We start from the raw sequence: 26,894 nt of genomic DNA on the forward strand, positions 1-26,894 counted from the left end.
TCTATTAGTGATAGACTTTTATCGTTGACAGACTCTTATGATAAACCAATCTTTGTAATATGATGTATCGATAATAGACATCAACAGATTTTCGTTATATTTGAAAATTTTTAAAAATTTGGAGAAAGGCTCAATAAGCACGGCCCATTGGGATAGGTTTCAATGCTTCACAATAGGAAGGCCCAATAAGAGCAGGGTCCATGAAGCCGTCAGCAACTCCACGGTCCCGCTCGAATTCAAAAAATGTCGGAATTTAAATACATGAAATCCATCAGCAGCACCATTTTCACTGTGGAGGTCGAGGGAAGATCATGGGAGTTTCTAAGAGAGAATCGGCTATGGCGGATGAAACACTGGCGTCTCAGGATCTATTATTGCCTCAGAAGATAGCGAAAATCCTCGACGAAGCTCGTTCATCAAACGCCACTCACAACCGCAAGCTCAAGGAGCTATGCGCTCTACGTCTCAAATCCAAGTCTCCTCTCGACTTCCTTACTGCGTTTTCCAAAACCCTCACTCCTCTCTTCAATTTCCACCGCAGAATCAGCTCTGTTGAGCGCCTTATCCGCTTCATTTCCCTTTTTTCCACTTCTAGAGACCCCAATTTCGCTTCTCATGCTGATGACTTCTTGGAGGAATTTCTGAAGTTTCTTCTCGTTGCTTCATGCGCTGCAAATAAATCTGCCAGGTTCCGTGCGTGCCAGATTGTTTCTGAGGTAAGATCTTCAATTGCCTTATAGTTTTCTTGTTTGGAGTCCGAAGAGTGGTTGTGGGATTAGGGTTTTTTCCCTTCCCATCTATTAGCTCCATTCGATTAACTGGGACGATTGCGAAATAGTTTTGAAATTGATATTTTTGTTCTTCTATTGAACAACATTTCCTCAAAACCACTGGCTACATTTGGTCACCGAATAGTTGAACTAAAATTGGAGATTCTATGCTTTTGTTCATGATTTTGTAGATTTTCCTTGCTTAATATTTGTTCGCAATACTCTTAGCTAACTACTTTTAGGCTGTAGTTCTATTTCATTGTCATGGTAACTGTATTGTTGAATGTGATTACGCATTTATAGATCATCATGCGGCTACCAGATGATGCAGAAGTCAGCAGTGAATTCTGGGACAAAGTAATAGACCACATGAAGGTGCGAGTGCAGGACAAGGTCCCTTTAGTTCGGATGTTTGCAGTTCGTGCTCTTTCTCGTTTTGCGAATGATAGTGAAAACGGTGACATCCTCAATTTATTTCTTGAGGTGATTCCTATGGAGCAAAATCCGGTGAGTTTTTCAACTGTCTTAAATTGTTATAAAAACCTAACCTAATCCCACATGCAGACATCTGTTTTTGTGACCTTGATGTACAAAGAAAACTTTAGGGATTGCTTTGGATGGCTTTGGATGTTTAGTGGCCTTGATTCCTTTAACAATCACATGCAAATTATTCATCTACTCTTCCCTCCTTGGTAGCTTCTTATATATCAAATTACTTGCACTTTGCACAATCCCAACTCATTGATGCCTTCAAATGCTAAATTCAATTTATTGCCACATTTAATTGACCAAATGCTTGACTATATCTGGAAGAGTGCCTACAATGCCAGTGATTCAACTTCAATCTTGTTGTTGGTAGGAGGTCCGAAAGACAATACTACTGTCATTACCCCCTTCTAATGCGACTTTGCAAGTGATAATCGACTGCACCTTGGATGTGAGCGAGTCTGTTCGAAAAGCAGCATATTGTGTCTTAGCTAATAAGTTTCCACTTCAAAGTCTGAGGTAATTTGATTCAAATGAAAGAATTCACCGGATTTTTTACTTCTTGTAATAATCATACAACTATATTTTACTTTGCTTCTCATTGAGATAAATGCAGGCAGTGGATTGGGAAGGCTCAACCCTTTTCTCTTATTCTAGTTTTCATTATAATTCTGTAAGGCCCACTATTATCCATACATACAAAAGGAGGGGTAAAAGCGTAAAAGCTCACACAGCTGAAAAGGGGAGAATGTTAGGAAAAGAACATGAGAGTGGGGCCCACGGGGAGGAATGAGAGAAGAGCTATAAATAGGGCTTTAACGGGATTGGGAGCTAGGTTAACTTTTTGTCGTCATTTGGTCTGTAGAGGCTGCTAGGTCTAGGGAAGAATACTATCCTTTCCTAGGGAGGTTTGGCATGATATTATCTTCTTTGTTGCTTTCTTTTATATTTCCTTCTACTGTATCTTTTGGCATTTATACATAAATAAAGATCTTTAGAGTACTGTCTCTGTTTTACCAATTGCTTGGGTATTTTATTATTTTATTTGTGGAGTCTCTACAACTAGTATTAGAGCCAAACACTGGGGGTGGTGACGCGACTGATGGCGCAAAGGCAAATAGTAGAGAGAATAGATGGAACAGAGAAAGAAATACTGGGCTCGAAGGAAATGATCATGGAAATGAAGAAATCCATGGATAGACTGGCTGATGAAATGAAGGAAAACAACAACTACAAAAGGCGAGATGAATCCGGAACTTTTGATGGATTAGTCATGAAGTTAAAAGGAAAATGGGAAGAAGCTAACACTCCAGGGGAAAACAATGTAGTAAATGTCGACCGAAGCAAATATAAGAAACTTGAAATGCCGATTTTCACAGGGGAAAATCCCGAGTCCTGGGTGTTTAGAGCTAAGCATTTTTTCGAAATTAATAGCCTACCGGAAGTAGAAAAAGTGAAAGTAGCAGTGGTTAGTTTCGGACAAGATGAAATCGATTGGTACTGTTGGAGTAACCATAGAAAGAAGGTGGAAGGATGGGAAGATTTGAAGGAAAGAATGTTTGAATTCTTTTGAGATTCTGGGCAGAAGAGCTTAGGCGCAAGGCTGATCCGGATAGAACAAGATGGATCCAGTGTTTTAAAAAGCGCCCTAAGGCGCGCGCCTAGGCTCAAGGCGCCCACTTGGGGCTTATTTGTGAGGAGGCGCAGTTAATTATAAAAGACCCATATTAGGCGCGCGCCTCCCTTGAGGCGCGCCTAGGTGCAAGTCGAATTAGGCGTGGGCTTTTTTTTATAAGTTATGGGCTGGGCTTTAATTATAAAAAACTATTATTATCTAGGTTTTTTAAACCTATTACGTAAACGTGAAGAAAGAACCCTTCTCCTTCCGCACGCGAAGTTTCTTCAACACGACTCTTCATCTACTTCTTCAGTTCTTCGTCTTCTGTTCTGCTTCTACTTCAAAAACTTTTTGCTTCCTTTTCCACCCTTCCGTTCCGGCCACCCTTCTTCTTCACACAAAACGGGTGCTGCGGCTGCCATTACTCTGTTTTTTGGTGCAAAAACAGAGGAAAAGAGAAGACAATAATATTCTGTGCTACAGTGCTAGTGCTTCAGTTTTTGCCTCCTCCGTCTCAGCTTTATCACGGGTGAGTATCTCAATCGTTCAGTTAACATCTGCATTGCTTTCTCCATCTTCTGTAACTCTTTGACAAGAACATCAAACTCCATTGTTTTCTGTTTTCATAGCATGGTATACACATTGAGTGACTATTGGTTTTGTCTCTTGACTTATTTATTGTGTGCAAGTTTTGGACATCTTCTTCTTCTTATACTTCTCGACTTCAACTTCCTTCGATAACCCATCAAACTCAACCTTCATCCCATCCATCTCACAACACACTCCCCTCCAATCCTCCATTTATAACAACTTCATCCCATCCATAGATAGCTTCTGTTTTTTTTTTTTTAATAACAGCTGCTGTTTTAAATAGTTTCTGTTTTTTTTTTTTGATAACTTAGATCATAGATGGCTGATGAAAGTTCGAGAAAAGATCCGGCATGGAAATATGGTCAATTGCAAAATGACCAAGATATAAATACGTTTGTCTGTGGATTTTGTTCGAAAGTAACAAAAGGAGAGGTATATAGAATGAAACAACACCTCATTGGTGGTTATAGAAATGTCACCGCCTGTACAAAATGTTCGGATCATGTGAAGGAAGAAATTAAAGAGTACATGTCCAAGAAAAAAGAGATTAAAGAACAAAGAAATCTGATTGTGGACATTGATGTAGAAGATTACGGTATTGAGGATGAAGATGAAGGGAGTGTTAGTGTAAACGACAAAGCAACACCAAGGGGCCCGAGCTTGAAGAAGCCAAGGCAAAAGGGTCCAATGGATGCATTTTTTACTCCTAACCCAGAAACAGTGGTTCAAAATAGAAAGGACAAAGGAAAACAAACTTCATTGAATGCGACATACAAGAAGGAAATGAGAGAGCACACCATCCAAAGAATTGCTCGATGGTTTTATGATGCAGGAGTGCCTCTGAATGCTTGCACATATGATAGTTTTGCCCCTATGATTGAGTCAATTGGGCAATTCGGTCCTGGATTGAAACCACCATCTTATCATGAGTTAAGAGTTCCATGTTTGAAGAAGGAATTAGAAGCAACAAATGAGTTGATGAGTAACCATAAGGTAGAGTGGGCCAAGGTTGGATGCACTGTTATGGCTGATGGATGGACCGATAGAAGAAATAGGACATTAATTAACTTTTTAGTTAACAGTCCTAAAGGCACCATGTTTATTGAGTCCATCGATGCTTCATCTTATGTGAAAGATGGAAAGAAGATGTTCGAGTTACTTGATAATTTTGTAGACCGAATTGGAGAAGCGAATGTTGTACAAGTAGTTACCGATAGTGCCTCAGCAAATGTGATGGCAGGTAAGAATGTAGATTACTTACAAGTTATAACTTTAATTTATTAGATTTAGTTTAGGGTTTAGGGTTTAGGGTTTAGTCTACGTTAAATGTGTACTTATTTTCTTTGTTAATAGGGAGATTGTTAGAAGCAAAACGACCACAATTAATATGGTCTCCGTGTGCCGCTCATTGCTTAGATTTGATGTTGGAGGATATATACAAGATCTCGAATATTCGCAAAGCATTGAAAAGAGGCATAGAGATCAGCAATTTCATATACGTTCGTCCTGGATTGTTAAACATGATGCGACGTTTTACTAACCAAAAGGAGTTAGTTAGACCAGCTAAGACTCGTTTTGCTACTGCTTGCATTACATTATCGAGTATACATCGTCAAAAGAATAATCTGAGGAAGATGTTTACTTCAGATGAATGGAAGGACAACAAATGGAGTAAGGAGCAACAAGGGAAACGAGTAGTTCAGACTATTTTGTTGGCTAGTTTTTGGACTACAATTGTTTTCGCTCTTAAAGTATCTGGCCCACTAGTCCGAGTTCTTAGATTGGTTGATGGCGAGAAGAAGCCACCTATGGGATATATTTATGAGGCCATGGATAGAGCTAAGGAAGCTATTGCTAAATCCTTTAATAATAATGAAGAAAAATACAAGGACATTTTCACCATAATTGATAAAAGATGGGAGCTTCAGTTGCATCGTCCTCTGCATGCAGCAGGGTATTATTTAAACCCGTCATTCTATTATCTCGAATCCTAACATCCAGGAGGATGATGAAATAGTTAATGGACTCTACTCATGCATAACGAAAATGGTTGCTTCATTGGAAGTACAAGACAAAATACTTGCAGAACTAAGCAAGTATAAGAGAGCTGAAGCATTATTCGGACAACCTTTAGCAATCAGACAAAGGGACAAAATATCTTCAGGTAAATTTCAACTAAACGATTACTCAACGATACTAGCAACAAGCTCTTCTATTAATATATATATTTTTTTGTTTGTGCCTATAGTGGAATGGTGGGATAATTTTGGACAATCAACTCCAAACTTGCAAAAGTTTGTTGTGAGAATTTTAGGTCTTACTTGTAGTGCTTCTGGATGCGAGCGTAATTGGAGTGTGTTTGAACAGGTTACCTTTCCTCTCCTTAAGTACATTGAGAACGATAATCAAAATTTGTTGATTCACTGACAATGAAACTTTCTAATTTTTCAGCCTCATAGCAAGAAACGAACTAGGCTTGCTCAAAGTCGTTTGAATGATCTAGTGTTCATCAAATACAACAGAGCACTAAAACATCGAAACAACCTACGAGATATTGTCGACCCCATCTCCTTGAAAGATATTGATGATAGTAATGAATGGTTGATTGGAAGATTGGATGACGATTCTGAGGAGGATGATGGGTTGGTATTTAACGATGATTCTTTAACGTGGGGTGATGTTTCTAGAGCTGCCGGAGCAAAAGAACCATCATTCTATTCTAGAGCTGCCGGAGCAAAAGAACCATCATTCTATTCTAGAGCTAGTACCTCTAGAGCAAAGACTATTGTTTCATGTTCATCCTCGTCTACCACGCAACGAAAACAAGTAAATTTAGATGATTTCGATTTGGAAGAAGAAGATACTGATGGCTATAAGTCCAACGAAGGAGTGAATGAAGACGAGGATCAATTTAGTGATGATGAGTTTGATCTTTAGGGATGAACTTTTATTTTGATTATTGACTTGTTGAATACTGGGTAGTTTTTTGTTGTTTAGGCTACTTATATTGGGTACCTATATTTTATACATTGTTGCTCTGCTATGTGTGTGTATATATATATTTTCTTCTCTTTTTATATATAGTGCGCCTTATGAAAAAAAGCTCGCGCTTTTTTTTGCGCCTTGCGCCTTGTGCCTAGGCTCCAAAGGACCAATGCGCCTTGAGCCTTTAAAAACACTGGATGGATCATATAATGATTATGTCAAGAAATTCGTCCAATATTCTGCACCACTACCGCACATGGTTGAAAGCATGCTCTTAGATGCATTCGTGACAGGTTTAGAACCGACTCTTCAAGCAGAAGTTATTAGTAGACACCCTCAAACCTTGGAGGAATGTATGAAGGAGGCACAACTGGTAAGTGATAGAAACCTAGCCTTGAAATTAGTTAAAGCAGAATGGGTAAACAATGTGACTAGGGAAGGAAGAGGCTGAAGCTAGGGACAAAGCAGTCAAGATAAAAGTTCGCCAAAGAAGACTGAGTTTCCCATGAAGCAAGTCACTATTCCCATTAAAGACCGAGTTAAAAGACTTTCGGACACGGAATTCAGAGCAAGATTGGACAAGGGCTTGTGTTTTAGCTGCAATGAGAAGTACTCATTGGGACACCGATGCAAGATGAGAGAGAAAAGAGAATTAATACTCAATGAGGAAGAGAGTGGCGGGGAGGAAGTCAAAATGGAAGAGACCGAAGAAGTAATAGAGCTGAACCAATTAGTGGTTGCTGAAACCACCGAAATTGAATTGAAGACACTAACGGGGTTAACATCCAAAGGGACAATGAAACTGAAAGGGCATGTAAAAGGAAGGGAGGTGGTGATTCTCATTGACAGTGGAGCTACGAACAACTTCATCCATGAAGCAGTGGCAATGGAAGGAGGGTTGAGCATCGAACTCGGTACACAATTTGGAGTGACTGTTGGAGACGGGACACGCTGTAAAGGGAAAGGTATTTGTAGAAAGGTGGAACCGAGATTGAAAGAAATGACAGTTATAACCGACTTTCTAGTGGTGGAACTGGGAAATATTGACGTGGTTTTAGGGATGCAATGGCTAGATACAACCGGCACAATGAAGGTACATTGGCCATTATTAACCATGACCTTTTAGGCAAAAGACAAGCAAATTGTGTTTAGAGGAGATCCATCCTTAGTTAAAGCTGAATGTTTCTTGAAGACATTGGAAAAAACGTGGGATATAGAAGATCAAGGCTTTCTCTTAGAATTCCAGAATTATGAGATGGAAGTAGAGGATGAATATGAAATGGAAACAAAAGGAGATGAGGAGGAAATACCTATGTTCCGATCCCTGCTCAAGTATTATGCGGAGATATTTGAGACACCGAAGAAACTACCTCCAAAAAGAGCTATTGATCACAGAATATTAACCTTACCGGACCGTAAACCTATCAACGTAAGACCTTCAAATACGGTCATGTGCATAAAGAAGAAATCGAAAAACTTGTGGTCGAGATGCTTCAAGTAGGGGTTATTCGCCCTAGTCATAGCCCTTACTCCAGCCCGGTGTTGTTAGTGGAAAAAAAAAATGGTGGATGGCGATTTTGTGTCGATTACCGCAAGTTAAATCAATGACAATATCGGCTAATTTCCCAATTCCTGTGATAGAGGAATTATTAGATGAGTTGAATGGGGCAACGGTTTTCTCGAAATTAGATATGAAATTTGGTTATCACCAGATTAGAATGAAAGAGGAAGATGTGGAGAAAACTGCGTTCCGCACACATGAAGGGCACTACGAGTTTCTAGTGATGCCATTTGGTCGCACGAATGCTCCGACAACCTTCCAATCCTTGATGAACTAGGTATTTAAGCATTTCCTTCGGCGCTGTGTTTTGGTGTTCTTTGATGATGTACTGGTTTATAGTGCGGATATAGATGAACACGCAAAGCATTTGGGCATGGTATTCAATGTTCTGAAGGATAACCAACTGTTTGCTAACAAAAAAAAAAAGCATTATAGCCCATTCTCAAATACAGTACTTGGGGCATATGATATCTAAAAGAGAAGTTGAGGCAGATGACGAAGGTTAGGATCAATGAAATATGAATAGGTTCAAAGAATATAGAATATTGACGAAAAGAAAAGAAGCTCATTAACGATAATGAAAGGCTGCAGAGTAGACGAGGGGAAGGAGTGCAAGTGCTCAAATATAAAAGGATGGTCCTACGGATAAATCCTGGGGACTCCGGACTACTTCGGGAGCTATCCCGGCCATTTCCGACAAATTATCCTTCTTTTCATCGATTTGGTCTATTAAGAAGAAAGAGATAAAAGGCGCAATGAAATATGCGTTGCGAAAAAGGACGCAGATGCGCAAAGAATAGAATATGGATAGTCCTTTGGATTGGCACAAAAGTCAATCAAAGAAGAATTCACTCATTAACGATAATGAAAGAAGCTCAAAACAAAATGGAGGATAAGATCAAGAAGATGATAAATTGGCCTCCACCAATGAATGTATTTGGATTGCAGGGCTTCTTAGGGCTGACAGGATATTATAGGAGGTCTGTCAAGGGTGATGGAGAGACCGCTGCATCGCTGACCAAGTTATTAAAGAAGAATGCCTTTAAGTGGAATGAAGAAGCAAATACTGCCTTCGAAAATTTGAAGCTAGCTATGACTACTCTACCAGTATTGGCGTTACCAGATTGGAACATTCCGTTTATTATCGAAACTGATGCATCTGATGTGGGGTTAGGAGTGGTGATCTCGCAAAATGGCCACCCAATTGCTTTTTTTAGTCAGAAGTTATCCACAAGGGCTCAAAACAAATCCATCTATGAAAGAGAGTTGATGGCTGTAGTTCTATCAGTTCAAAAGTGGAGACATTATTTGCTGGCCAAGAAGTTCTCCATAATTTCAAATCAAAAGGCTCTTAAATTCTTGCTTGAACAGAGAGAGGTACAATCCCAATTCCAGAACAAGGCAGGTGTTCAGAACAAGGAACAATTCCAGAAGCAGTTGACAAAGCTCCTTGGATATGATTTTGAGATTTTATATCAACCCGGACTTCAGAACAAGGCAGCGGACGCCCTATCTAGAATGGATCAACTGGTCGAGCTACATAACTTGACAACTACTGGAATCATTGATGTGAGACTAATCGAGCAGGAAGTTGAAAATGATGCTGAACTTAAGAAAATTATAGAAAATCTGAAGAAGAATGCGAACGAAGGAAGCAAGTTTCAAGTGGAAAAAGGGAGATTGCTCTATAAGGGAAGAATGTGTTAGACCTCCTATCATACACACCTACAAACGCAAGGGTAAAAAGGTGATTGTTCAAGAAGGCAGCTCAGCCAATCGAATTAAATGAAAGGAATAATTGGGTGTGGGGCCCTCTTGGGGAAAGAGGTATTTAAGGAATGTGTTTAAGGATTGGTGAGGGAGGTTTTTATTTTTGTAAAAAACTGTTGTGAGAGCTTTTAGGGAGAAAACCAGCTTCTCGAATTGCTGGGGGTGTTATTCTACTGTTTTCTTATTGTTGCCTTACTATATTTACCTTCTTTGTTTGAACTATCGTAGTGAACTGTTCTTGCTGGTTTATATCTATTTACAAAGACCCACAAAATATCATTTCTGTATCTGTATTGCATTGAGTTTTTCTAAGTGCAGGGAAGTGTCTTAACAAAGTGGTATCAGAGCCGCAAACATCCTGGGGAGGACACGAGCAATGGCACAAAAACAGTGGGAGGAGAGATTGGAAACGAGTGAGAAAGAGATCCGGGAACTAAAAGAAATGATACTCAGTATGCATAAGAGTATAGAAAATCTGACGGAAGAAGTGAAGGAAAGCAGTCGAACTAAGCAGAGAGAAGAATCTTGTGCCTCGGAGGGTTCTGGGCTTAAAAAGAAAGGAAAGGAGGGAGAGACAGACATGAACTCAGTTTTCACTGGAGCATCATCGGATCGAAGTAAATACAAGAAGTTAGAGATGCCTATCTTCACGGGTGATAATCCGGAATCATGGGTCTATAGGGCAGAGCATTATTTTGATATCAATGAGTTCGCTGACGAGGAGAAAGTGAAAGTAGCCGTGATCAGCTTTGGTCAAGACGAAGTAAACTGGTTCCTTGGAGTAATAACCGGAAGACAGTTACGTCTTGGGATGATCTCAAGAAAAGGATGTTCGAACACTTCAAGACTCCCGGTGGAGAAAGTTTGGGGGCTCGTCTCATTCGGATTAAACAAGATGGATCTTACCTTGATTATTTGAAGAAATTCCTAAATTATTCGGCGCCGTTACCGGAGATGGCGGAGAGCGTCCTCATCGATTCATTTGTTACAGGTTTGGAGACGAATTTAAAAGTCGAAGTATTAAGTCGTCATCCCGTTACTTTGGAGGACTGTATGCAGGAAGCCCAAATGGTGAGTGATCGTGACTTGGCAATTAAGTTAGCCCTAAATGAATGTGGGAGTAATGGGCCAAGGGCATCTGAAGCCCAAACCCAAATGGAAAAAAAAAAGATGACGATAAATGCTGAAAAAAAAGAAGGAAAAGGCAGCGAATACGTAATGAAGCAAGTATCGATTCCGATTAAGGGAAATTATTCGAGAGAAGAAACGTCGGTGAAACGGCTATCAGATAGCGAATTTCGAGCAAGGCTAGACAAGGGGCTATGTTTTCGATGTAACGAAAAATATTCACCAGGGCAATGGTGCAAGGGCAAAACGAATTGCGAGCTGATGTTTTTTATTGCGAATGAAGAAGAATTGGAAGAAGTCAACGGGAAGGAGGAAGGCGAATTGGAAACTGTTGAACTCGAAACCCTAGAAATCGAGGGGAAGACAGAAATAGCGCTTCGCACCATCTTGGGGTTTACATCAAAAGGTACAATGAAACTATGAGGGGCGGTGAAGGGAAGAAAGGTAATTGTCCTCATTGATAGTGGCGTAACACAATTTCATCCATGAAGGAGTGATTAATGAGCTAAACTTACTTGTGGAGGAAAAAACTAAATTCGGAGTGACTATTGGTGACGGAACTGCACTAGAGGGAAAAGGGGTTTGCAAGAGAGTCGAGGTTAAGCTGCCGGAGCTAAAAATTGTGGCAGACTTCTTAGCAATCAAATTGGGTAGAATTGATGTGGTTTTGGGAATGCAGTGGCTCTGCACGACTGGATTCATGGGGGTTCATTGGCCGACGATGACAATGACGTTCATGGCGGGGACCACTCAAGTGATTTTAAAAGGGGATCCGTCCATTACAAAAACTGAATGTTCCTTAAAGACGATCTCTAAGACGTGGGAAATAGAGGATCAGGGATTTTTGATGGAATTCCAGAAGATTGAAATTGAAGAAAATAATGAGGAAGACAGTGAAAGGGAGGAAGAGGGGGATAAAGCAAATTTACCTATGATTCGCAAGTTCTTGCGTAGGTTCAAGGGGCTGTTCGAGATGCCGAAATAATTGCCTCCAAAAAGGGTAGTAGATCATCGAATTCTGACTAGACGGGCAAAAACCCATCAATGTACGCCCTTACAAGTATGGGTACATACAAAAAGAAGAGATAGAGAAACTGGTGACAGAAATGCTTCAAGCGGGAATTATTCGGCCAAGCCGAAGCCTATATTCCAGTCCGGTATTGCTAGTAAGGAAATGCGACGGTGGGCGGAGATTCTGCGTAGACTACTGTAAATTGAATCAGGTGACTGTCTCCAATAAATTCCCATTCTTGTAATCGAAGAACTGCTAGATGAGTTACATGGTGCTGAAGTTTTTTCAAAGCTGGATTTGCGTTCGGGGTATCACCAAATTCGGATGAAGGAGGAGGATGTTGAAAAAACCGCGTTTCACACTCACGAAGGGCATTATGAATTTCTAGTTATGCCTTTCGGGTTAACCAATGCGCCGACCACTTTTCAGTCCCTAATGAATCAAATTTTCAGGCCCTTCCTAAGACGGTTTGTGTTGGTCTTCTTCGACGATATCCTGATTTATAGCACTGATATTACCTAACACGAGAAACACTTGGGAATGGTGTTCAACGTAATGAAAGACAACCAATTATTTGCCAATGAAAAGAAATGCGTAATAGGGCATTCACGAGTCAATTATTTGGGGCACTGGATCTCTGAAAAAGGTGTAGAAGCGGACGAGGTAAAGGTGAAAGCAATGGTAAACTGGCCCCAACCCAAAGATGTTTCTGAATTAAGGGGATTCCTCGGCCTCACGGGATATTATCGAAGATTTGTCAAAGGATATGGGAACATTGCCGCTCCCCTGACCAAATTGTTGCAAAAAAACGGGTTCAATTGGAACGAAGATGCCACAGAAGCTTTCGAGTCACTGAAACAAGCAATGATCTCGGTACTGGTCTTAGCACTCCCCGACTTTTCCTTACCATTTAACATTATAACTGACGCATCAAGTGTAGGGTTGGGAGCAGTTTTATCACAGAATGGCCGACCAATAGCGTATTTTAGCCATAAATTATCTCCTAGAGCACAAGCAAAGTCTATTTACGAAAGGGAACTGATGGCAGTGGTAATGGCGGTGCAAAAATGGCATCATTATTTGTTAGGAAGGAAATTTACAGTACTGTCATACCAGAAGGCACTAAAATTTTTGATTGAACAGAGGGAGGTCCAGCCCCAATTTCAGAGATGGTTGACTAAATTATTGGGAATGATTTTGAAATTTTGTACCAACCCGGGCTGTTGAATAAAGCAGCAGATGCACTATCTCGCATGAACCCTACTGTGGAATTAAATACTTTAATCTCTCGGAGGCTGCTAGATGTTGAGATGGTGATGGAAGAAGTTAAAAGGGATGAGGAATTACAAGGAATAATTGAAGTCCTGAAGGAAAATCCAGGAGGGAAAGCAAACTAGCAATGGGTATCAGACAAATTGCTCTACAAGGGAAGGTTAGTCTTGTCGAAAACCTCTTCTCTTATTCCAACCTTACTCCATACTTTCCACAATTCAGTGTTAGGGGGCCATTCAGGGTTTCTCAGAACATACAAGCATATGAATGGAGAGATACATTGGGTGGGCATGAAGAATGACGTAAAGAAATATGTCGAACAGTGTGAAACATGCCAAAGAAATAAAACAAAAGCACTCTCTCGAGCTGGATTATTACAGCCCTTGCCTTTACCCAACTTAATCCTCGAAGACTGGACGATGGACTTCATAGAAGGGTTGCCTAAGGCGGGAGGTTTTGATAGTATCATGGTGGTGGTTGGCCGACTAAGTAAAATGGCCCACTTCATTACCTTGAAGCACCCATTTACGGCAAAACAAGTTGCCGAAAAATTTAGTAAAGAAATTATTAGCAAACATGGAATTCCAAACTCAATAGTAACGGACCGAGACAAAGTCTTCTTGAGTCACTTTTGGAAAGAATTATTTACAGCCATGGGGGCTTCGCTGAAAAGAAGTACTGCATTTCACCCTCAAACGGATGGGCAGACTGAGCGGGCGAACCGATGCCTCGAAACGTATCTATGTTGTTTCTGTAACGAACAACCTACGAAGTGGCATAAATGCATCCCTTGGGCTGAATTGTGGTACAACACCACTTTTCACTAGTCGGCAAAAACAACCCCGTTTCAAATTGTGTATGGGCGCCCCCCACCTCCGCTGATTCTGTATGGGGATCGAAAGACCAATAATAACAGTGTAGAACAATTATTAAAAGAAAGGGATCTGGTTATTAGTGCATTAAAGGAGAATTTGCTGACAGCCCAGAATAGAATGAAGAAACAAGCAGATCTAAGGCGTCGGGAACTGAAATTCAAAGTGGGAGATGAGGTTTATTTGAAATTACGACCTTACAGACAGCGATCCTTAGCTAAAAAGCGCTGCGAGAAGTTAGCTGCCAAGTTTTATGGGCCCTATCGTGTAATGGAGGAAATTGGGGAAGTAGCATATCGTTTAGACCTTCCACTTGAGGCAATGATCCATAACGTGTTTCATATTTCACAGCTGAAACTTAGGTTGTGTAAAACACAACACATACAACACCTACCACCTGCATTGACTGAAGATTTTGAGCTGCAAGTGGAATCGGAAGCAGTGCTGGGAGTTCGCTGGAACAGCGAGATGGGAGCTAATGATTGGTTGGTGAAATGGAAGGGGTTACATGACAGTGAAGCGACTTGGGAATCTGTTTATGCTATGAACCAACAGTATCCTTCGTTTCACCTTGAGGACAAGGTGAGTTTTGAGCTCGACGGTATTGTTAGACCTCCTATCATACACACCTACAAACGCAAGGGTAAACAGGTGATTGTTCAAGAAGGCAGCTCAGCCAATCGAATTAAATGAAATGAATAATTGGGTGTGGGGCCCTCCTGGGGAAAGAGGTATTTAAGGAATGTTTTTAGGGATTGGTGAGGGAGGTTTTTATTTTTGTAAAAAGTTGTTGTGAGAGCTTTTAGGGAGAAAACCAGCTTCTCGAATTGCTGGGGGTGTTATTCTACTGTTTTCTTATTGTTGCCTTACTATATTTACCTTCTCTGTTTGAACTATCGTAGTGAACTGTTCTTGCTGGTTTATATCTATATACAAAGACCCACAAAATATCATTTCTGTATCTGTATTGCATTGAGTTTTTTTGAGTGTAGGGAAGTGTCTCTACAGAATGGTAGTATCTCAAACTTCTACACTTATACCCAAGATCCTACATACTTTCCACGATTCTATCCTTGGGGGACATTCTGGATTTTTAAGAACTTACAAGAGGATGAGTGGAGAACTATATTGGAGGGGTATGAAGGCCGAAGTAAAGAAATATGTGGAACAATGCGAGATTTGCCATAGAAACAAATATGAAGCGACCAAGCCAGCTGGGGTACTTCAACCAATTCCAATTCTTGACAGAATCTTAGAAGATTGGACGGACTTTATTGAGGGGTTGCCACTAGCTGGAGGGGTTAATGTGATCATGGTGGTAGTTGACCGGCTGAGTAAGTATTCTTACTTTATATCATTGAGACATCCGTTTTCAGCTAAGCAAGTTGCCTCCATATTCATTGACAGAATAGTAAGCAAACACGACATTCCTAAGTCGATTATCACAGACCGGGATAAAATCTTTCTTAGTAATTTTTGGAAAGAACTGTTCGCAACTATGGGGACTATTCTAAAGAGGAGTATCGCGTTTCACCGACAAACTGATGGGCAGACAGAAAGGGTAAATAGATGTCTTGAAACTTATCTGAGATGCTTCTGTAATGAACAACCAAAAAAATGGGATAGACTGATTCCATGAGCAGAATTGTGGTATAATACCACCTTCCATGCATCCACCAAAGTGACCCCTTTTCAGACGGTATACGGCAGACCCCCTCCTCCCCCGTTATCCTATGGTTACAAGAAAACCCCTAATAATGAGGTTGACACACTGCTGAAGGAACGTGACTTAGCCATCAATGCCTTAAAGGAAAACCTGTGTGTAGCCTAGAACAGGATGAAGAAAATGGCTGATCGAAATAGAAGAGAGTTAAAATTTAAGGTAGGAGATGAAGTCTACTTGAAATTGAGACCTTACTGGCAACGCTCCTTAGCTCGGAAGAAGTGTGAAAAGTTAGCACCTAAATATTACGGACCCTACAAAATTATTGAAGAAATAGGAGCAGTTGCGTATAGATTGATGCTACCTCCAGAAGCCAGTATCCACAATGTGTTCCATATTTCTCAGTTAAAACTGAAACTGGGTAATCAACAAGCTGTTCAACACTAGCAACCTATGCTAACGGAAGAGTTTGAGTTACAATTATGGCCGGAAATAGTGTTGGGAGTCCGTTGGAATCGGGAATTGGGAGGAAATGAATGGTTAATTAAATGGAAAGGGCTGCCGGACAGTGAAGCAACTTGGGAATCTGTTTTCCAAATGAACCAACAATTCCCTGGCTTTCACCTTGAGGACAAGGTGAACCTGGAACCGAGGGGTATTGTAAGGCCCCCTATTATCCATATTAATATAATTAGATTATTCTTAGGTGATATTATTCTGGAGATATTATTTGATATTATTTCTTTAAGTGTATTTCTCTATGGTTATATATAGGCTTGTATCTCTACTAAATAATGAATGAAATATAGATTTATTCCATAAAATCAACAATCCATACATACAAAAGGAGGGGTAAAAGCGTAAAAGCTCACGCAGCAGAAAAGGGGAGAATGTTAGGAAAAGAACATGAGAGTGGGGGCCACGGGGAGGAATGAGAGAAGAGCTATAAATAGGGCCTTATCGGGATTGGGAGCTAGGTTAACTTTTTGTCGTCATTTGGTCTGTAGAGGCTGCTAGGTCTAGGGAAGAATACTATCCTTTCCTAGGGAGGTTTGGCATGATATTATCTTCTTTGTTGCTTTCTTTTATATTTCCTTCTACTGTATCTTTTGGCATTTATACATAAATAAAGATCTTTAGAGTACCGTCTCTGTTTTGCCAATTGCTTGGATATTTTAGTATTTTATTTGTGGAGTCTCTACAAATTCTAATCCATTTTGAAAGACACTTTATTTTCTTTTACAATTTGAATTAGTATCCAGGTTGGGTGGGGATTTTCCCTCCATGTTAGACATCTTTAACATCTCTACTCTCACTCTCAACTATTAGTCTAGGGTAGAATTATGTTACTTAAATTTGTGTTTGTTTTTGTTAACAGCATCAAACAAAGAACAACAATTTTACAGAGAGGGCTTGCTGATCGTTCTCAAGCTGTTTCAAAGGAGTGCTTAAAATTGATGACAGATGAGTGGCTACACAACTGCTGCCATGGAAATCCTGTAGAATTGCTAGAGTATCTTGATGTCGAAACCTATGAACGAGTTGGTGAGTCTGTTATGGGGGCTTTATTAGGAGCTAGTTTGTTGAAACTGCATGACGATGCAAGTATCCAACATTATATACAAACTTCCAGCAGCGCGACAGAAGGTTAGTGTAGCTTGTCGAATATCCAAATATTTATGGTTTTTGTAATTCTAATTGTAACTTTCCGTGGGTTATCCAAGTTATTAGACTGTATTTGTTAATTATGTTATATTAAATAAACTAGGTAAAATAGTTTTTAATCTTAATTTCCGTACATTATTCTGTGAACTTTAGTAACTCATTTATAGTAGGGTGCATATTGTACCAAATAATTAAATCTATAGTAAATCTAGAATAAATCGAAACTAAATCCAATACACCCCTCAAACTTAGGACGATTGAGGAGTCACAAGTTCGCTCCAACAGTAAGTAAAAAGATAACGTAGAGAGGGCTTTAGTGAATAAATCTGCAATTTGGTCCTGACTCCTGGGAAGTGATGAGATGAACAGAAAGATTCTTCCTTGCAAACTACATTTTCTCAAACAAAATGATAGTCTATCTTAATGTGCTTGGTACAAACATGAAAGACGAGATTACTTGGAATATAGATAAGATAGACATTATCGAACCATAACATAGGAGGACCATGAAGGAAGAGACGGAGATAACATAACAATTGTCGAAGCCAGTGAACAACAGTAAGATTTTGCATGAACTAACTAACACGATCAACAATAGAGAGAATGTCTGGACGATCAACAGTAGTGATGGGCATAGGTGTCAAACAAGACTTCACTTCAAATATTTGGAAAGAATGGAGTAAATTAAGAAGTACGACCGGGATGATTCTAAATGTCAAGCCCAAGAAATAACTTAGATTGCCTAGGTCAAATATTTGAAATTTAGACGAGAAATGGGGCTTCAAATGATGCACATATTCAGAATTAGAACCAACAATGAGAATATCATCAATATAGAGTAGAAGATAAGTGACAATCAAGCTTGGTATATTGTGACAATTAGGATTTTTGTATCCTCCAACCCTTTGTTTTACTAGTGCACAAAGCATGTAGAGATTGATTGTCACTTTGTGCGAGATTTGGTTCCTCATATAGTTTTTTATGCTTGATGCTCATTCATTCAAATGCACAATTGACTGATATGTTCACAGAGGTGCTATCTTCTTCTGCCTTACAACATTGTATGTTGAAGTTGGTTGTTTTAAATCTTCAATAGTCTATCTTGAGGAGGGGTATTAGAGTTAGAGTATACTAGAGTATTTGTTATTTCTGTTATATTGACAGCTGTTCTGAACAATTAGTTATACTAACTTCTCTTGTATTATACTGGACTTGGGTCCTCATTTAATAATAAGAAAAGTATTATTTACTTTCCTCTGTTGTAATGTATGTTAACGAATCTATGCATTGTGACATTTCCTTCCATGTTCTCGCCTATGCCTATCATTTGATAGTTGGAAGGCTCACAAGAATTATTCTTATTCTTATTTCTTATTTGTTGGCTTCATATGCATACATTGGATTTAAAAAGCCCATTACAAATCTGTAGGTAAATATTCCCCATTCGTTTGTCATTGAAGTGTTTGTAGTTGCTGAAGGAATTGCTCTAGTATGTGTTTACAAAATTGAAATTTATTATTCTATAAACGCTAAAATTTCTCTAGTAAATCGAATCCTTCAATAGCTGTCGGATTTATATGCTCATTTAACTTCATGAAATCATCTTATTATCCTTTGAGTTCGGGTCTTACATGTTATGGTAATATGATGGTTCCCACTCTTGTATCTTAGGAGACTCACCACATTGCAGTCCAACTATACAACTGATGGAACCAGAAGTTTCTCTTTACTGGAGGATGATTTGTAAGCATATCCTAACAGAAGCACATGTAAGTATATCTGTTCCATCTCCCGTCATTTTATTCTTGACTCGTGTTTGTGTCAAGACTCCCAAACCTGAAACTCAGAAAAATCTCAACAATAGCACAAAAAGAGGCAGCACTCTGTGGAGATATATTGATATCCAATACATTGTTCAACAAACACCAATAAAAACAACTATAAGCAGATAATAACAGAATACTAAAAGAAAATATCTCAGCTCTTTCGAGAAGGCTTGGAGCTTCTCTCCAAAAGCTATACAGCAGCTTTTAACCTAATCAATACCTAAAAACCCATTCCCCAAAACATTCTCTGTTTATACTCCCTTCAAAGTAGGCCCTTAGGTCTTCTTCTCTCTTGGTATGAGGCATTCCCCATTTTACTCCTTTTCTATGTGTGCAGAATTGGGGGTCTCACAGTTTGTCAATCTAAATTCCCATGAGTACTACTCACTAGTAAATATTGTGTGAATAAAATTATTCTAGAGATTTGTAGGCTACATGGAAACATATTTATGAAATGGGGTTCTGTAAAGATTCAACCCCTAAAGACTAAGGACTGAAAATTGTCAGTAAAATTGGCCTTTACCAGATGTGCTGCTCTATTTTGTGTAGTTGTTCATTTCCTTTCATCATGAGTCAAATAAACCAATGTTTACAGGAGTGCCACGTGATCATTAAGTCATCCTCGCACGGTAGTTGATGTATAGAATCACAATTCAAAATTTTGATATGCTAGTAACTTTTTAAGTTTAAATTTTAATTAATTATAATCATTAAATTTCATAAACTAATTTTTATTTATCCTTCACCTATTCACTAGTTTTAAATTTTTATGTTATCTAATATTGTTATCTTTTATTTGTAATCGCTCTCACACTCAAGTCTCAATACTCTCCTTGGTCAGTTGAATTTTATTGTCAACTCTCTGGTGCATGAACGTAATAAAGTTCCTGAAATTAGTCATCGTGGGATTGAGTTGTCCGGAACATGACAATGTACCAGAACTTATACCAGTTGATACTTGTACATTTTTCTTCTGTAGGCAAAAGGTTCTGATGCTGCAGCTTCTATGGGTGCTGAAGCCGCAGTATATGCAGCCGAAGCTTCTGAAAAAAATGACCTTTTAGAGAAAATTCTTCCTGCCACTATTTCTGATTATGTAGGCTTAGTCAAAGCTCATATTAATGCTGGTACAATTATCTCATAGAACGATAATTTAATATATTGTTTTTTGCCAAGCATGTTATATGACTTTGCCATTACAGGGTCCAGTTATCGATTTGCATCAAGACAGCTACTTTTGCTTGGAACCATGCTTGATTATTCTGATAATGCAAATAGGAAGATTGCTGGTGCATTTCTGCAGGAAGTGTTGCATATATCTCCAGATCATGAATTGGATGATGATGGGAACTTGGTTGTTCATGGAGATGGAATCAATCTTGGAGGAGATAGAGATTGGGCAATTTCTGTATCTGGGTTGGTTAGGAAAGTCCATGCTGCAGCTGGTGAATTTGAAGAAATTGTTCTTGAGGTGATTGAAGAACTTGCTCGACCATGCAGGGAAAGAACTGCAAATTGTGTGCAGTGGATGCACTGTCTTGCTGTGACAAGCCTTCTCCTGGAAAACGCTAAGTCATTGAATTTTATTAATGGAAAAATCTCTGGACCTGCTGAACTGCTGGATTCAATATTGCTTCCAGGGGTAAGAGAACATTTTGTAGGATAGCTGTTTGATCAACTGTTCTAGCACATTGTGACTTTGGACCATGGTTGCCTATTCATGCATATACTTAGCTGCTTCGAAATTGATCCTATCAAACAATTGTATCTGCCAATACCCTCTAAAACAATAGCTGATACTGCAACTTTGAACCATATTGGTCAGGATATGCATTGCTTTGTGTGTATGCTTAAATCATTAGATTGGCCTGACATCGAAATATAATTCAATTTGGGCCATTATAAATGTATTATCACTAAATAGAAGGGGCAAACATCATTAATTTGAAATTAGTTGAAGTACGACGTGGAGTGCCCATATAGGTAAAAATTCATTTTTTATGAACTCTGTTATATTTGCAACTATTGCATGAAAGGATATGCTGCTTGGAAAGATGCTAATCCAGCAATTGCCTTCAGTAGTTCAGTACTCATTTATTCAATTCACCAACTTTATTCATTTTATATTGCAGGCAAAACACGTTCATTTGGATGTTCAGAGAATTAGTATCCGCTGTCTTGGTCTGTATGGATTGCTGAATAAAAGACCAAATGAGAAAATTCTTAAACAGTTGAGGCATTCCTTCATTAAGGGGCTGCCTCCAATTAACATAATGGCCTGCAAGGCATTATTTGATTTGGTATTGTGGCATGGTCCCCAGGAGGTTGACAAGGCTCTAGGACAGGATCACATCCTCCAGTCTTCATTTGATAAGACATCTTTTAGTTCTATAAACCTATCTGAAGCAGATGAAGATTGGACTACGGGATCACTTGATCTCTTATATGCTGGATTTGACAATGATGAGAAGTACACCTCTTCAGCAACCAATGAAATTGAGTCCGTTCAAACCATTGTTACAGAGGGGTTTGCAAAGATTCTTCTGCTGAGTGAAAACTATCCAAGCATACCAGCATCTCTACATCCTCCACTGTTAAGGAAGCTAGTAAACGTTTATTTTTCAAGCGAGAAAGATCTGGAGAGGTGGTTCCTTCTCAACCTATAATTTCTCAAATCAAATTTACCGCTTAAATTTAAAAGCATTTAAGACCTCAATTGATCTTATCTTAAATCAGGTTGAAACAATGTCTTTCTGTATTCTTTGAGCATTATCCATCCCTCACCGTTTCTCATAAGGTAAGTGAAGTTTAGCTTGAAATAATGGATGCATCTTCTCACACCTTGGAGGCTTGAAATTGTTATTTCTCTACTGAGTGGCATATTTTCTCGCAGAGGTGGATATCTGAGTCTTTTGTCCCAGTGATGCGTTCAATGTGGCCAGGCATGAACAACAATGTCGGAGGTTCTGCTGCCGAGGTAGCGAATATGCGTAAACGTGCAGTCCAGGCATCACGCTTTATGCTGCAAATGATGCAGGCTCCTTTATATGGAAATGATACTGAAAGGAAGGAAGAAGATGGATGCATGGGAAATCAGGAAGTTGCCGGTAGTATTGGAGAACCTCCTCTTGAGTGCACCGAAGACGGGCTTGCCATTCAAATAGCTGTGGAGGTAATTTTTGAAATTATGCTTGCAGAACTATCCTGTCGGAGGGGGGGGGGGGGGGGGATTCATCAGCTTTTGAGGTTCAAGTCAATTTACATTGATAAAAATTACAAAAGTATAAAATAAATATCAAGATAATTAAAACTTTTGTAGTTTAAATTATCTAAGGGCCAATTTCTTCATCATGATTATTATAGCGAATATGATTAAATTACTATCTAACTTATTGTCATTAATATATTTTTGAAGTTTTGCATTAAACTTTTAAAAGATTGCTGTCAATGGAGAAAACAAAACACAAGATATACGTGGAAACCCTAGTACACGGAGAAAAAACTACGATAGAAGTCTTTCTTATTATTTTCTAATAGATTAAAAAATACAAGGGGAAGAATATAGGAAAATTGTCCAAAGTAGCACACTTTAGGTTTAAGGATTTAAAAGCAGCACACCGTTTTTTGAAGTCACTTTGTTTCTTATCAGTTCGTCTCGGTTGAAATCATCCCGATATTATTATACAATTTGGATAGCTTGAGATTCGTGTATGTGTAAGTGAATATAACGAAATTGTTCTCAAGATTTTTTTGTAATTTGTGACAAAAATGTTTGCAAATATTATTATGTTATTTATATCTTTATCATAATAAAATGTAAATTGAGATTGGTTTGCTCAAGAAGTTTCATAACAACTCCCAATTACAAGTTTCTAAGTGTTTAGTTCCTCTCCCACACACATTTCATACTTTGCCAAAAAAATAAAGGAGAATAAGAAGAATATAGTGTTATTATGTTAAGAAATTATGTTTTTTTGTTATTTGCATGCTGATGAGGCCAATAATTTATGTTTGGGACTTCACTTACGTAATCTTGGTGCTAAGTCAAAATTCTGGACCGACCAATGAGACCATTCATGTTTGTCCTATCACCCAAATATAAGCATCTTAGCCTAATAGCTTTATCTTGTTTGTGCTCAACAGTATGCCTCACCCTATACCTAAACCCGTAATAGTGTCAAACTCTTCCCTCCCAAAGGAGGCCTTCTCACCTAGTAGCTCAAACTAATAACATCGTCCCAGTCATCCTTAACCTTTCTCAACAGAATGTAATGACACAAAGGTCCATTGAATACCAATTTAACGTTCAAGAAATGACCAAATGGAGTTTTCTTAAACATGTATAGCTGCCTAGGAGTTAACTTATTTTTTATGTTCGAGACGGTTTTGGCTAAATGAGAACATGTCAAATTGGTCAAAAAAAAATTCTAAAAGTGTGGATTTTGGTGACAAGAGGCATCTGGCGAACAGAAAACACACAAAACAAGGGGAAACATGAGTATTTTGTCTAACAACTCAGGCCTATCTTGGACCAATCTTGGCTGAGATTAATAGAAAATTATGAAGAACTCAGGACATTGACATCGAGATGCCATGAGATTGGGGTTTTTTTATGCATTGAGTGAAGGATCTTGGGCAACATTTACCCCAAGATCTAACACAAAATGCATAAAAACACGCAAACCTTCAAAATCTCAGGACTCATTCAATAGATCTTGAAACAATTTCATCCAAATCTCAGTCGAGATGCATGTTCTTAATGAGCCCAGCTGGATGAAATTACCGAGATTCATCAAATGAACCCAACCTACATGAAATAAAACTCCAAATATGCAAAAGATCTAACAGTATAGCCCAACTGCATCAGATTTTGCAACAAACCCTAACTAAAGAAACTTAAAACGTAGACTGAAGGACAAATATCGTTCAAAGTGGAATACAGCTACAAATTGAAGCTTGAGGATGCACAAAATATGTTTTAGCACATGAAAATCAGTGAATTTCAGTGATTTTGAGAGCAAAGAAATTGATAACTTGATCGGAATGAGCACCTACATTCTCAAATGTAAAGATGAAGGGTTTCTTAGAACAAGAGTATTTTCAAAATTACAGAGTAGCCTCTATTTTGAATCTCAAACAAATATATTGAAATCTCAATGACAATGTCAGCCAGGACGGCTCGAGAAGAAGCACTCTGACGACTTTTCACAATGTGTACTATTTTTAAAATGTGAAACCTAAAGCGCACTGTTTTGGACAATTTTTCAAGAATATATAAACTACAATATGCCATAACAAATAAGGAAATAAAACTAGGTTAAAAGTTACAAAAATTCCCTTGAGTTGATTATAAACAATCAACTAGCCCCTTATTTCCAACAGTCACCAATATGTGCAGACTTTCTAATTTTTGTCTTTTATATACTTGTGAAGCCTTAGTTTATAACCTTATAAAACCAGTATAGCAATTACCATGACTTAATATTGGTGCGACAAGATGTGTTGCTATAGTTCTGTTGTGAAAAATTGATAGCAAAGAGGATTTAAGGTTCAAGGCTAAAAATTTGTCTTGTCATAATAGAAACGTCAGAGGTGTAAGCCTTTGACTCAGTTGATGAATTAACCAGAGATCTTTGCCTCGTTCTATTCCCCAATCTATTTTTGGTTCATGAATTTGATTGTGAAGCAAATCTTAATTACTCATACTTACTGAATTGTGTTTGTTTTCTATATTTTTCTCTTTTCTTTTTTTACCTCGTGCTTATGAGTCTCCCATTATCAAAGTTTTCTGGACTGAAGAAAATTGTCATTTGTAAATCAAACACATTCAGATTGATTGACTGCTTAAGAGAAGCTAGAAAAGTGCATGGGATGATCCCTGTTGCTCATACTAGTTTGCGGGAAGTGTAGAATTTGAGCTTTTAACATAGCTCTCACTATAAATGAAAGCTAGCCAAGCTGACTAATTTTGAATTGCACAAACTTGGTTATTATGTCTATTTGTTACCGTATTTGCTTTTCAATTTTTTTTTTAAATTTCATTTAGTCTTCTTTGAAGCTGTAAAACAACCTTGCAAAGTGTGGGGTTCTTATTGAAATAAATTAACGAGATATAATGTTTATTTTTCTTATGCAAAATACTCAACTTGTCAGTTGAATCAAGTTGAAAGTTGGTTTTCTGACTTGTTAACAATTGATTGATACTTATTTGAGGTTGCAAGCTTCCGTGGAAAGAAGACACCTGCACAAAAGTCATATGTTTCTGCTTTATGCCGGGTTCTTGTGTTGCTTCATTTTCGTCCTTCAGAACAAGGTGCTATAAGGGTAATGAGAAGGCTACTATGCTATTTGGTTGATACTGCATCGTGGGATAAGGATCTTGTCAAGGAGTTAAAGCGGATGGGAGAGCATCTCACAGCAATTGACAAACAACCAGATCTTGAAGTTACGCAAGATCAAGCTGATCTAATTTTAGGTAAATCTTGAAACTTATCCCTTTCCCGTTGCTTGGTTTGAAAACAATTAAATTTCACTGAACAAAAAGTTGCAAGTTATGTTTACCGAGTAATGAGTTTTCTTACTTCGCATCTCTATTTCTCCACCACATTTATTTTCTCATGGTTGATTCAAGCATTAGGACCTATTACGTGGTCTAAGTGGTTTCCACTCGTTGATTAAGTGGTCTAAGACATCCAATTGCAAAAAATATGGGGATTTGTTTAGTTCTCTTTTCTCTCCTCACTACTCCAATTCATTTTTTGAATTAGCGGTATTCATGTAATCATTTCTGTTGGGGTATCTCTAGACATAACACAGCTAACTTGCATGCCTAATTGTGTTTCAACGTGCCAATGATGGTTCCCTTTAGAAACAGTCCACGCAAAGCTTTTTCCATTGTCATTCATTATAATTCACAAACATATCATCGTTACCGTTTTTTGTCCTATTTTCCAGTTATTTTGTTCTAATAAACACATGCACTTACAGATCAACTAAAACTGGAGTTCAATTTTGACGCTGAAACTCCTCCACAAACACCAGTCCCATGTTCAACCAAACCTACGCGTTCCAGGAGACGAGTGAAACCCGACTCTTCATCTTCTGATGAAGCTATGTCCCCTACATCTGTTCCCAACATTGTTGGGACAATTGGTACACGCTCGCAGAGGGCAAGCAAAACTGTGGCGTTGACTAGAATCATGAACAGTGCACTTAAGACCAACAACGTAGTTGATGAGGAAGATGAATGTGAAGATTCAGATGACGATGGTGATGAAGACGATGAAGATTCAGATTCAGATGTGACAGAGAATTAAACCTCGTTACCATGATAGGTATCTTGAATGTTGTACTAAGCTGTATGATTGGATTATGTGTAGGAGCATCAGTTGTACTGTATATATATGTGCTTCAACTGTAGCAAGTTATAAAAGTTTGCTTTGTTTGTAAAATGAATGTATAATTTGATTAGTATCTATCTTAGTTGCTTGCTTATTCCTAAAGAATAAGCTCTCTTTTACATTTTTCCTTTTTGTTAGTAGTTGGGATTATGTTTTTACCAATTAAGTGTATGCTTGATGGTATAAGCTGACCCTTTGGTAATTAAAATAAATATCAAAGTTGAAACAGACTTGAGTTCTGCCAAAGCCTTCAAACTCCACCAGTTATAGGATGA

At 38.6% G+C, this 26,894-nt stretch overlaps 2 protein-coding genes across 2 annotated transcripts; both read left to right on the forward strand.

Moving 5' to 3' along the window:
* Positions 1 to 272: 272 nt before the first annotated feature.
* LOC101210176 (condensin complex subunit 3) lies at positions 273 to 26,847 on the forward strand. The gene is made up of 12 exons (XM_011656925.2): positions 273 to 716; positions 1,074 to 1,277; positions 1,630 to 1,775; positions 17,107 to 17,375; positions 19,065 to 19,162; positions 20,199 to 20,346; positions 20,422 to 20,861; positions 21,352 to 21,863; positions 21,956 to 22,016; positions 22,113 to 22,391; positions 25,433 to 25,694; positions 26,207 to 26,847. Exons 1-12 carry the CDS (start codon positions 312 to 314, stop codon positions 26,533 to 26,535), a joined length of 3,153 nt encoding a protein of 1,050 aa, XP_011655227.2. The 5' UTR covers positions 273 to 311; the 3' UTR covers positions 26,536 to 26,847.
* LOC116403797 lies at positions 5,480 to 8,885 on the forward strand. The gene is made up of 2 exons (XM_031885359.1): positions 5,480 to 5,832; positions 5,917 to 8,885. Exons 1-2 carry the CDS (start codon positions 5,512 to 5,514, stop codon positions 6,400 to 6,402), a joined length of 807 nt encoding a protein of 268 aa, XP_031741219.1. The 5' UTR covers positions 5,480 to 5,511; the 3' UTR covers positions 6,403 to 8,885.
* Positions 26,848 to 26,894: the final 47 nt, after the last annotated feature.

Source organism: Cucumis sativus, chromosome 5 (assembly GCF_000004075.3).
Source record: "Cucumis sativus cultivar 9930 chromosome 5, Cucumber_9930_V3, whole genome shotgun sequence".
Classification (NCBI taxonomy): domain Eukaryota; kingdom Viridiplantae; phylum Streptophyta; class Magnoliopsida; order Cucurbitales; family Cucurbitaceae; genus Cucumis; species Cucumis sativus.

Excerpts from the sequence above, each read along its gene's own strand:
- LOC116403797 (XM_031885359.1), top strand. The coding sequence starts at position 5,512 with ATGGTTGCTTCATTGGAAGTACAAGACAAAATACTTGCAGAACTAAGC. Across the intron at positions 5,833-5,916 it reads ATTGGAGTGTGTTTGAACAG|CCTCATAGCAAGAAACGAAC; the intron begins GTTACCTTTCCT and ends CTAATTTTTCAG.
- LOC101210176 (XM_011656925.2), top strand. The coding sequence starts at position 312 with ATGGGAGTTTCTAAGAGAGAATCGGCTATGGCGGATGAAACACTGGCG. Across the intron at positions 20,347-20,421 it reads CAAAGCTCATATTAATGCTG|GGTCCAGTTATCGATTTGCA; the intron begins GTACAATTATCT and ends TTGCCATTACAG. Across the intron at positions 20,862-21,351 it reads ATTCAATATTGCTTCCAGGG|GCAAAACACGTTCATTTGGA; the intron begins GTAAGAGAACAT and ends TTTATATTGCAG.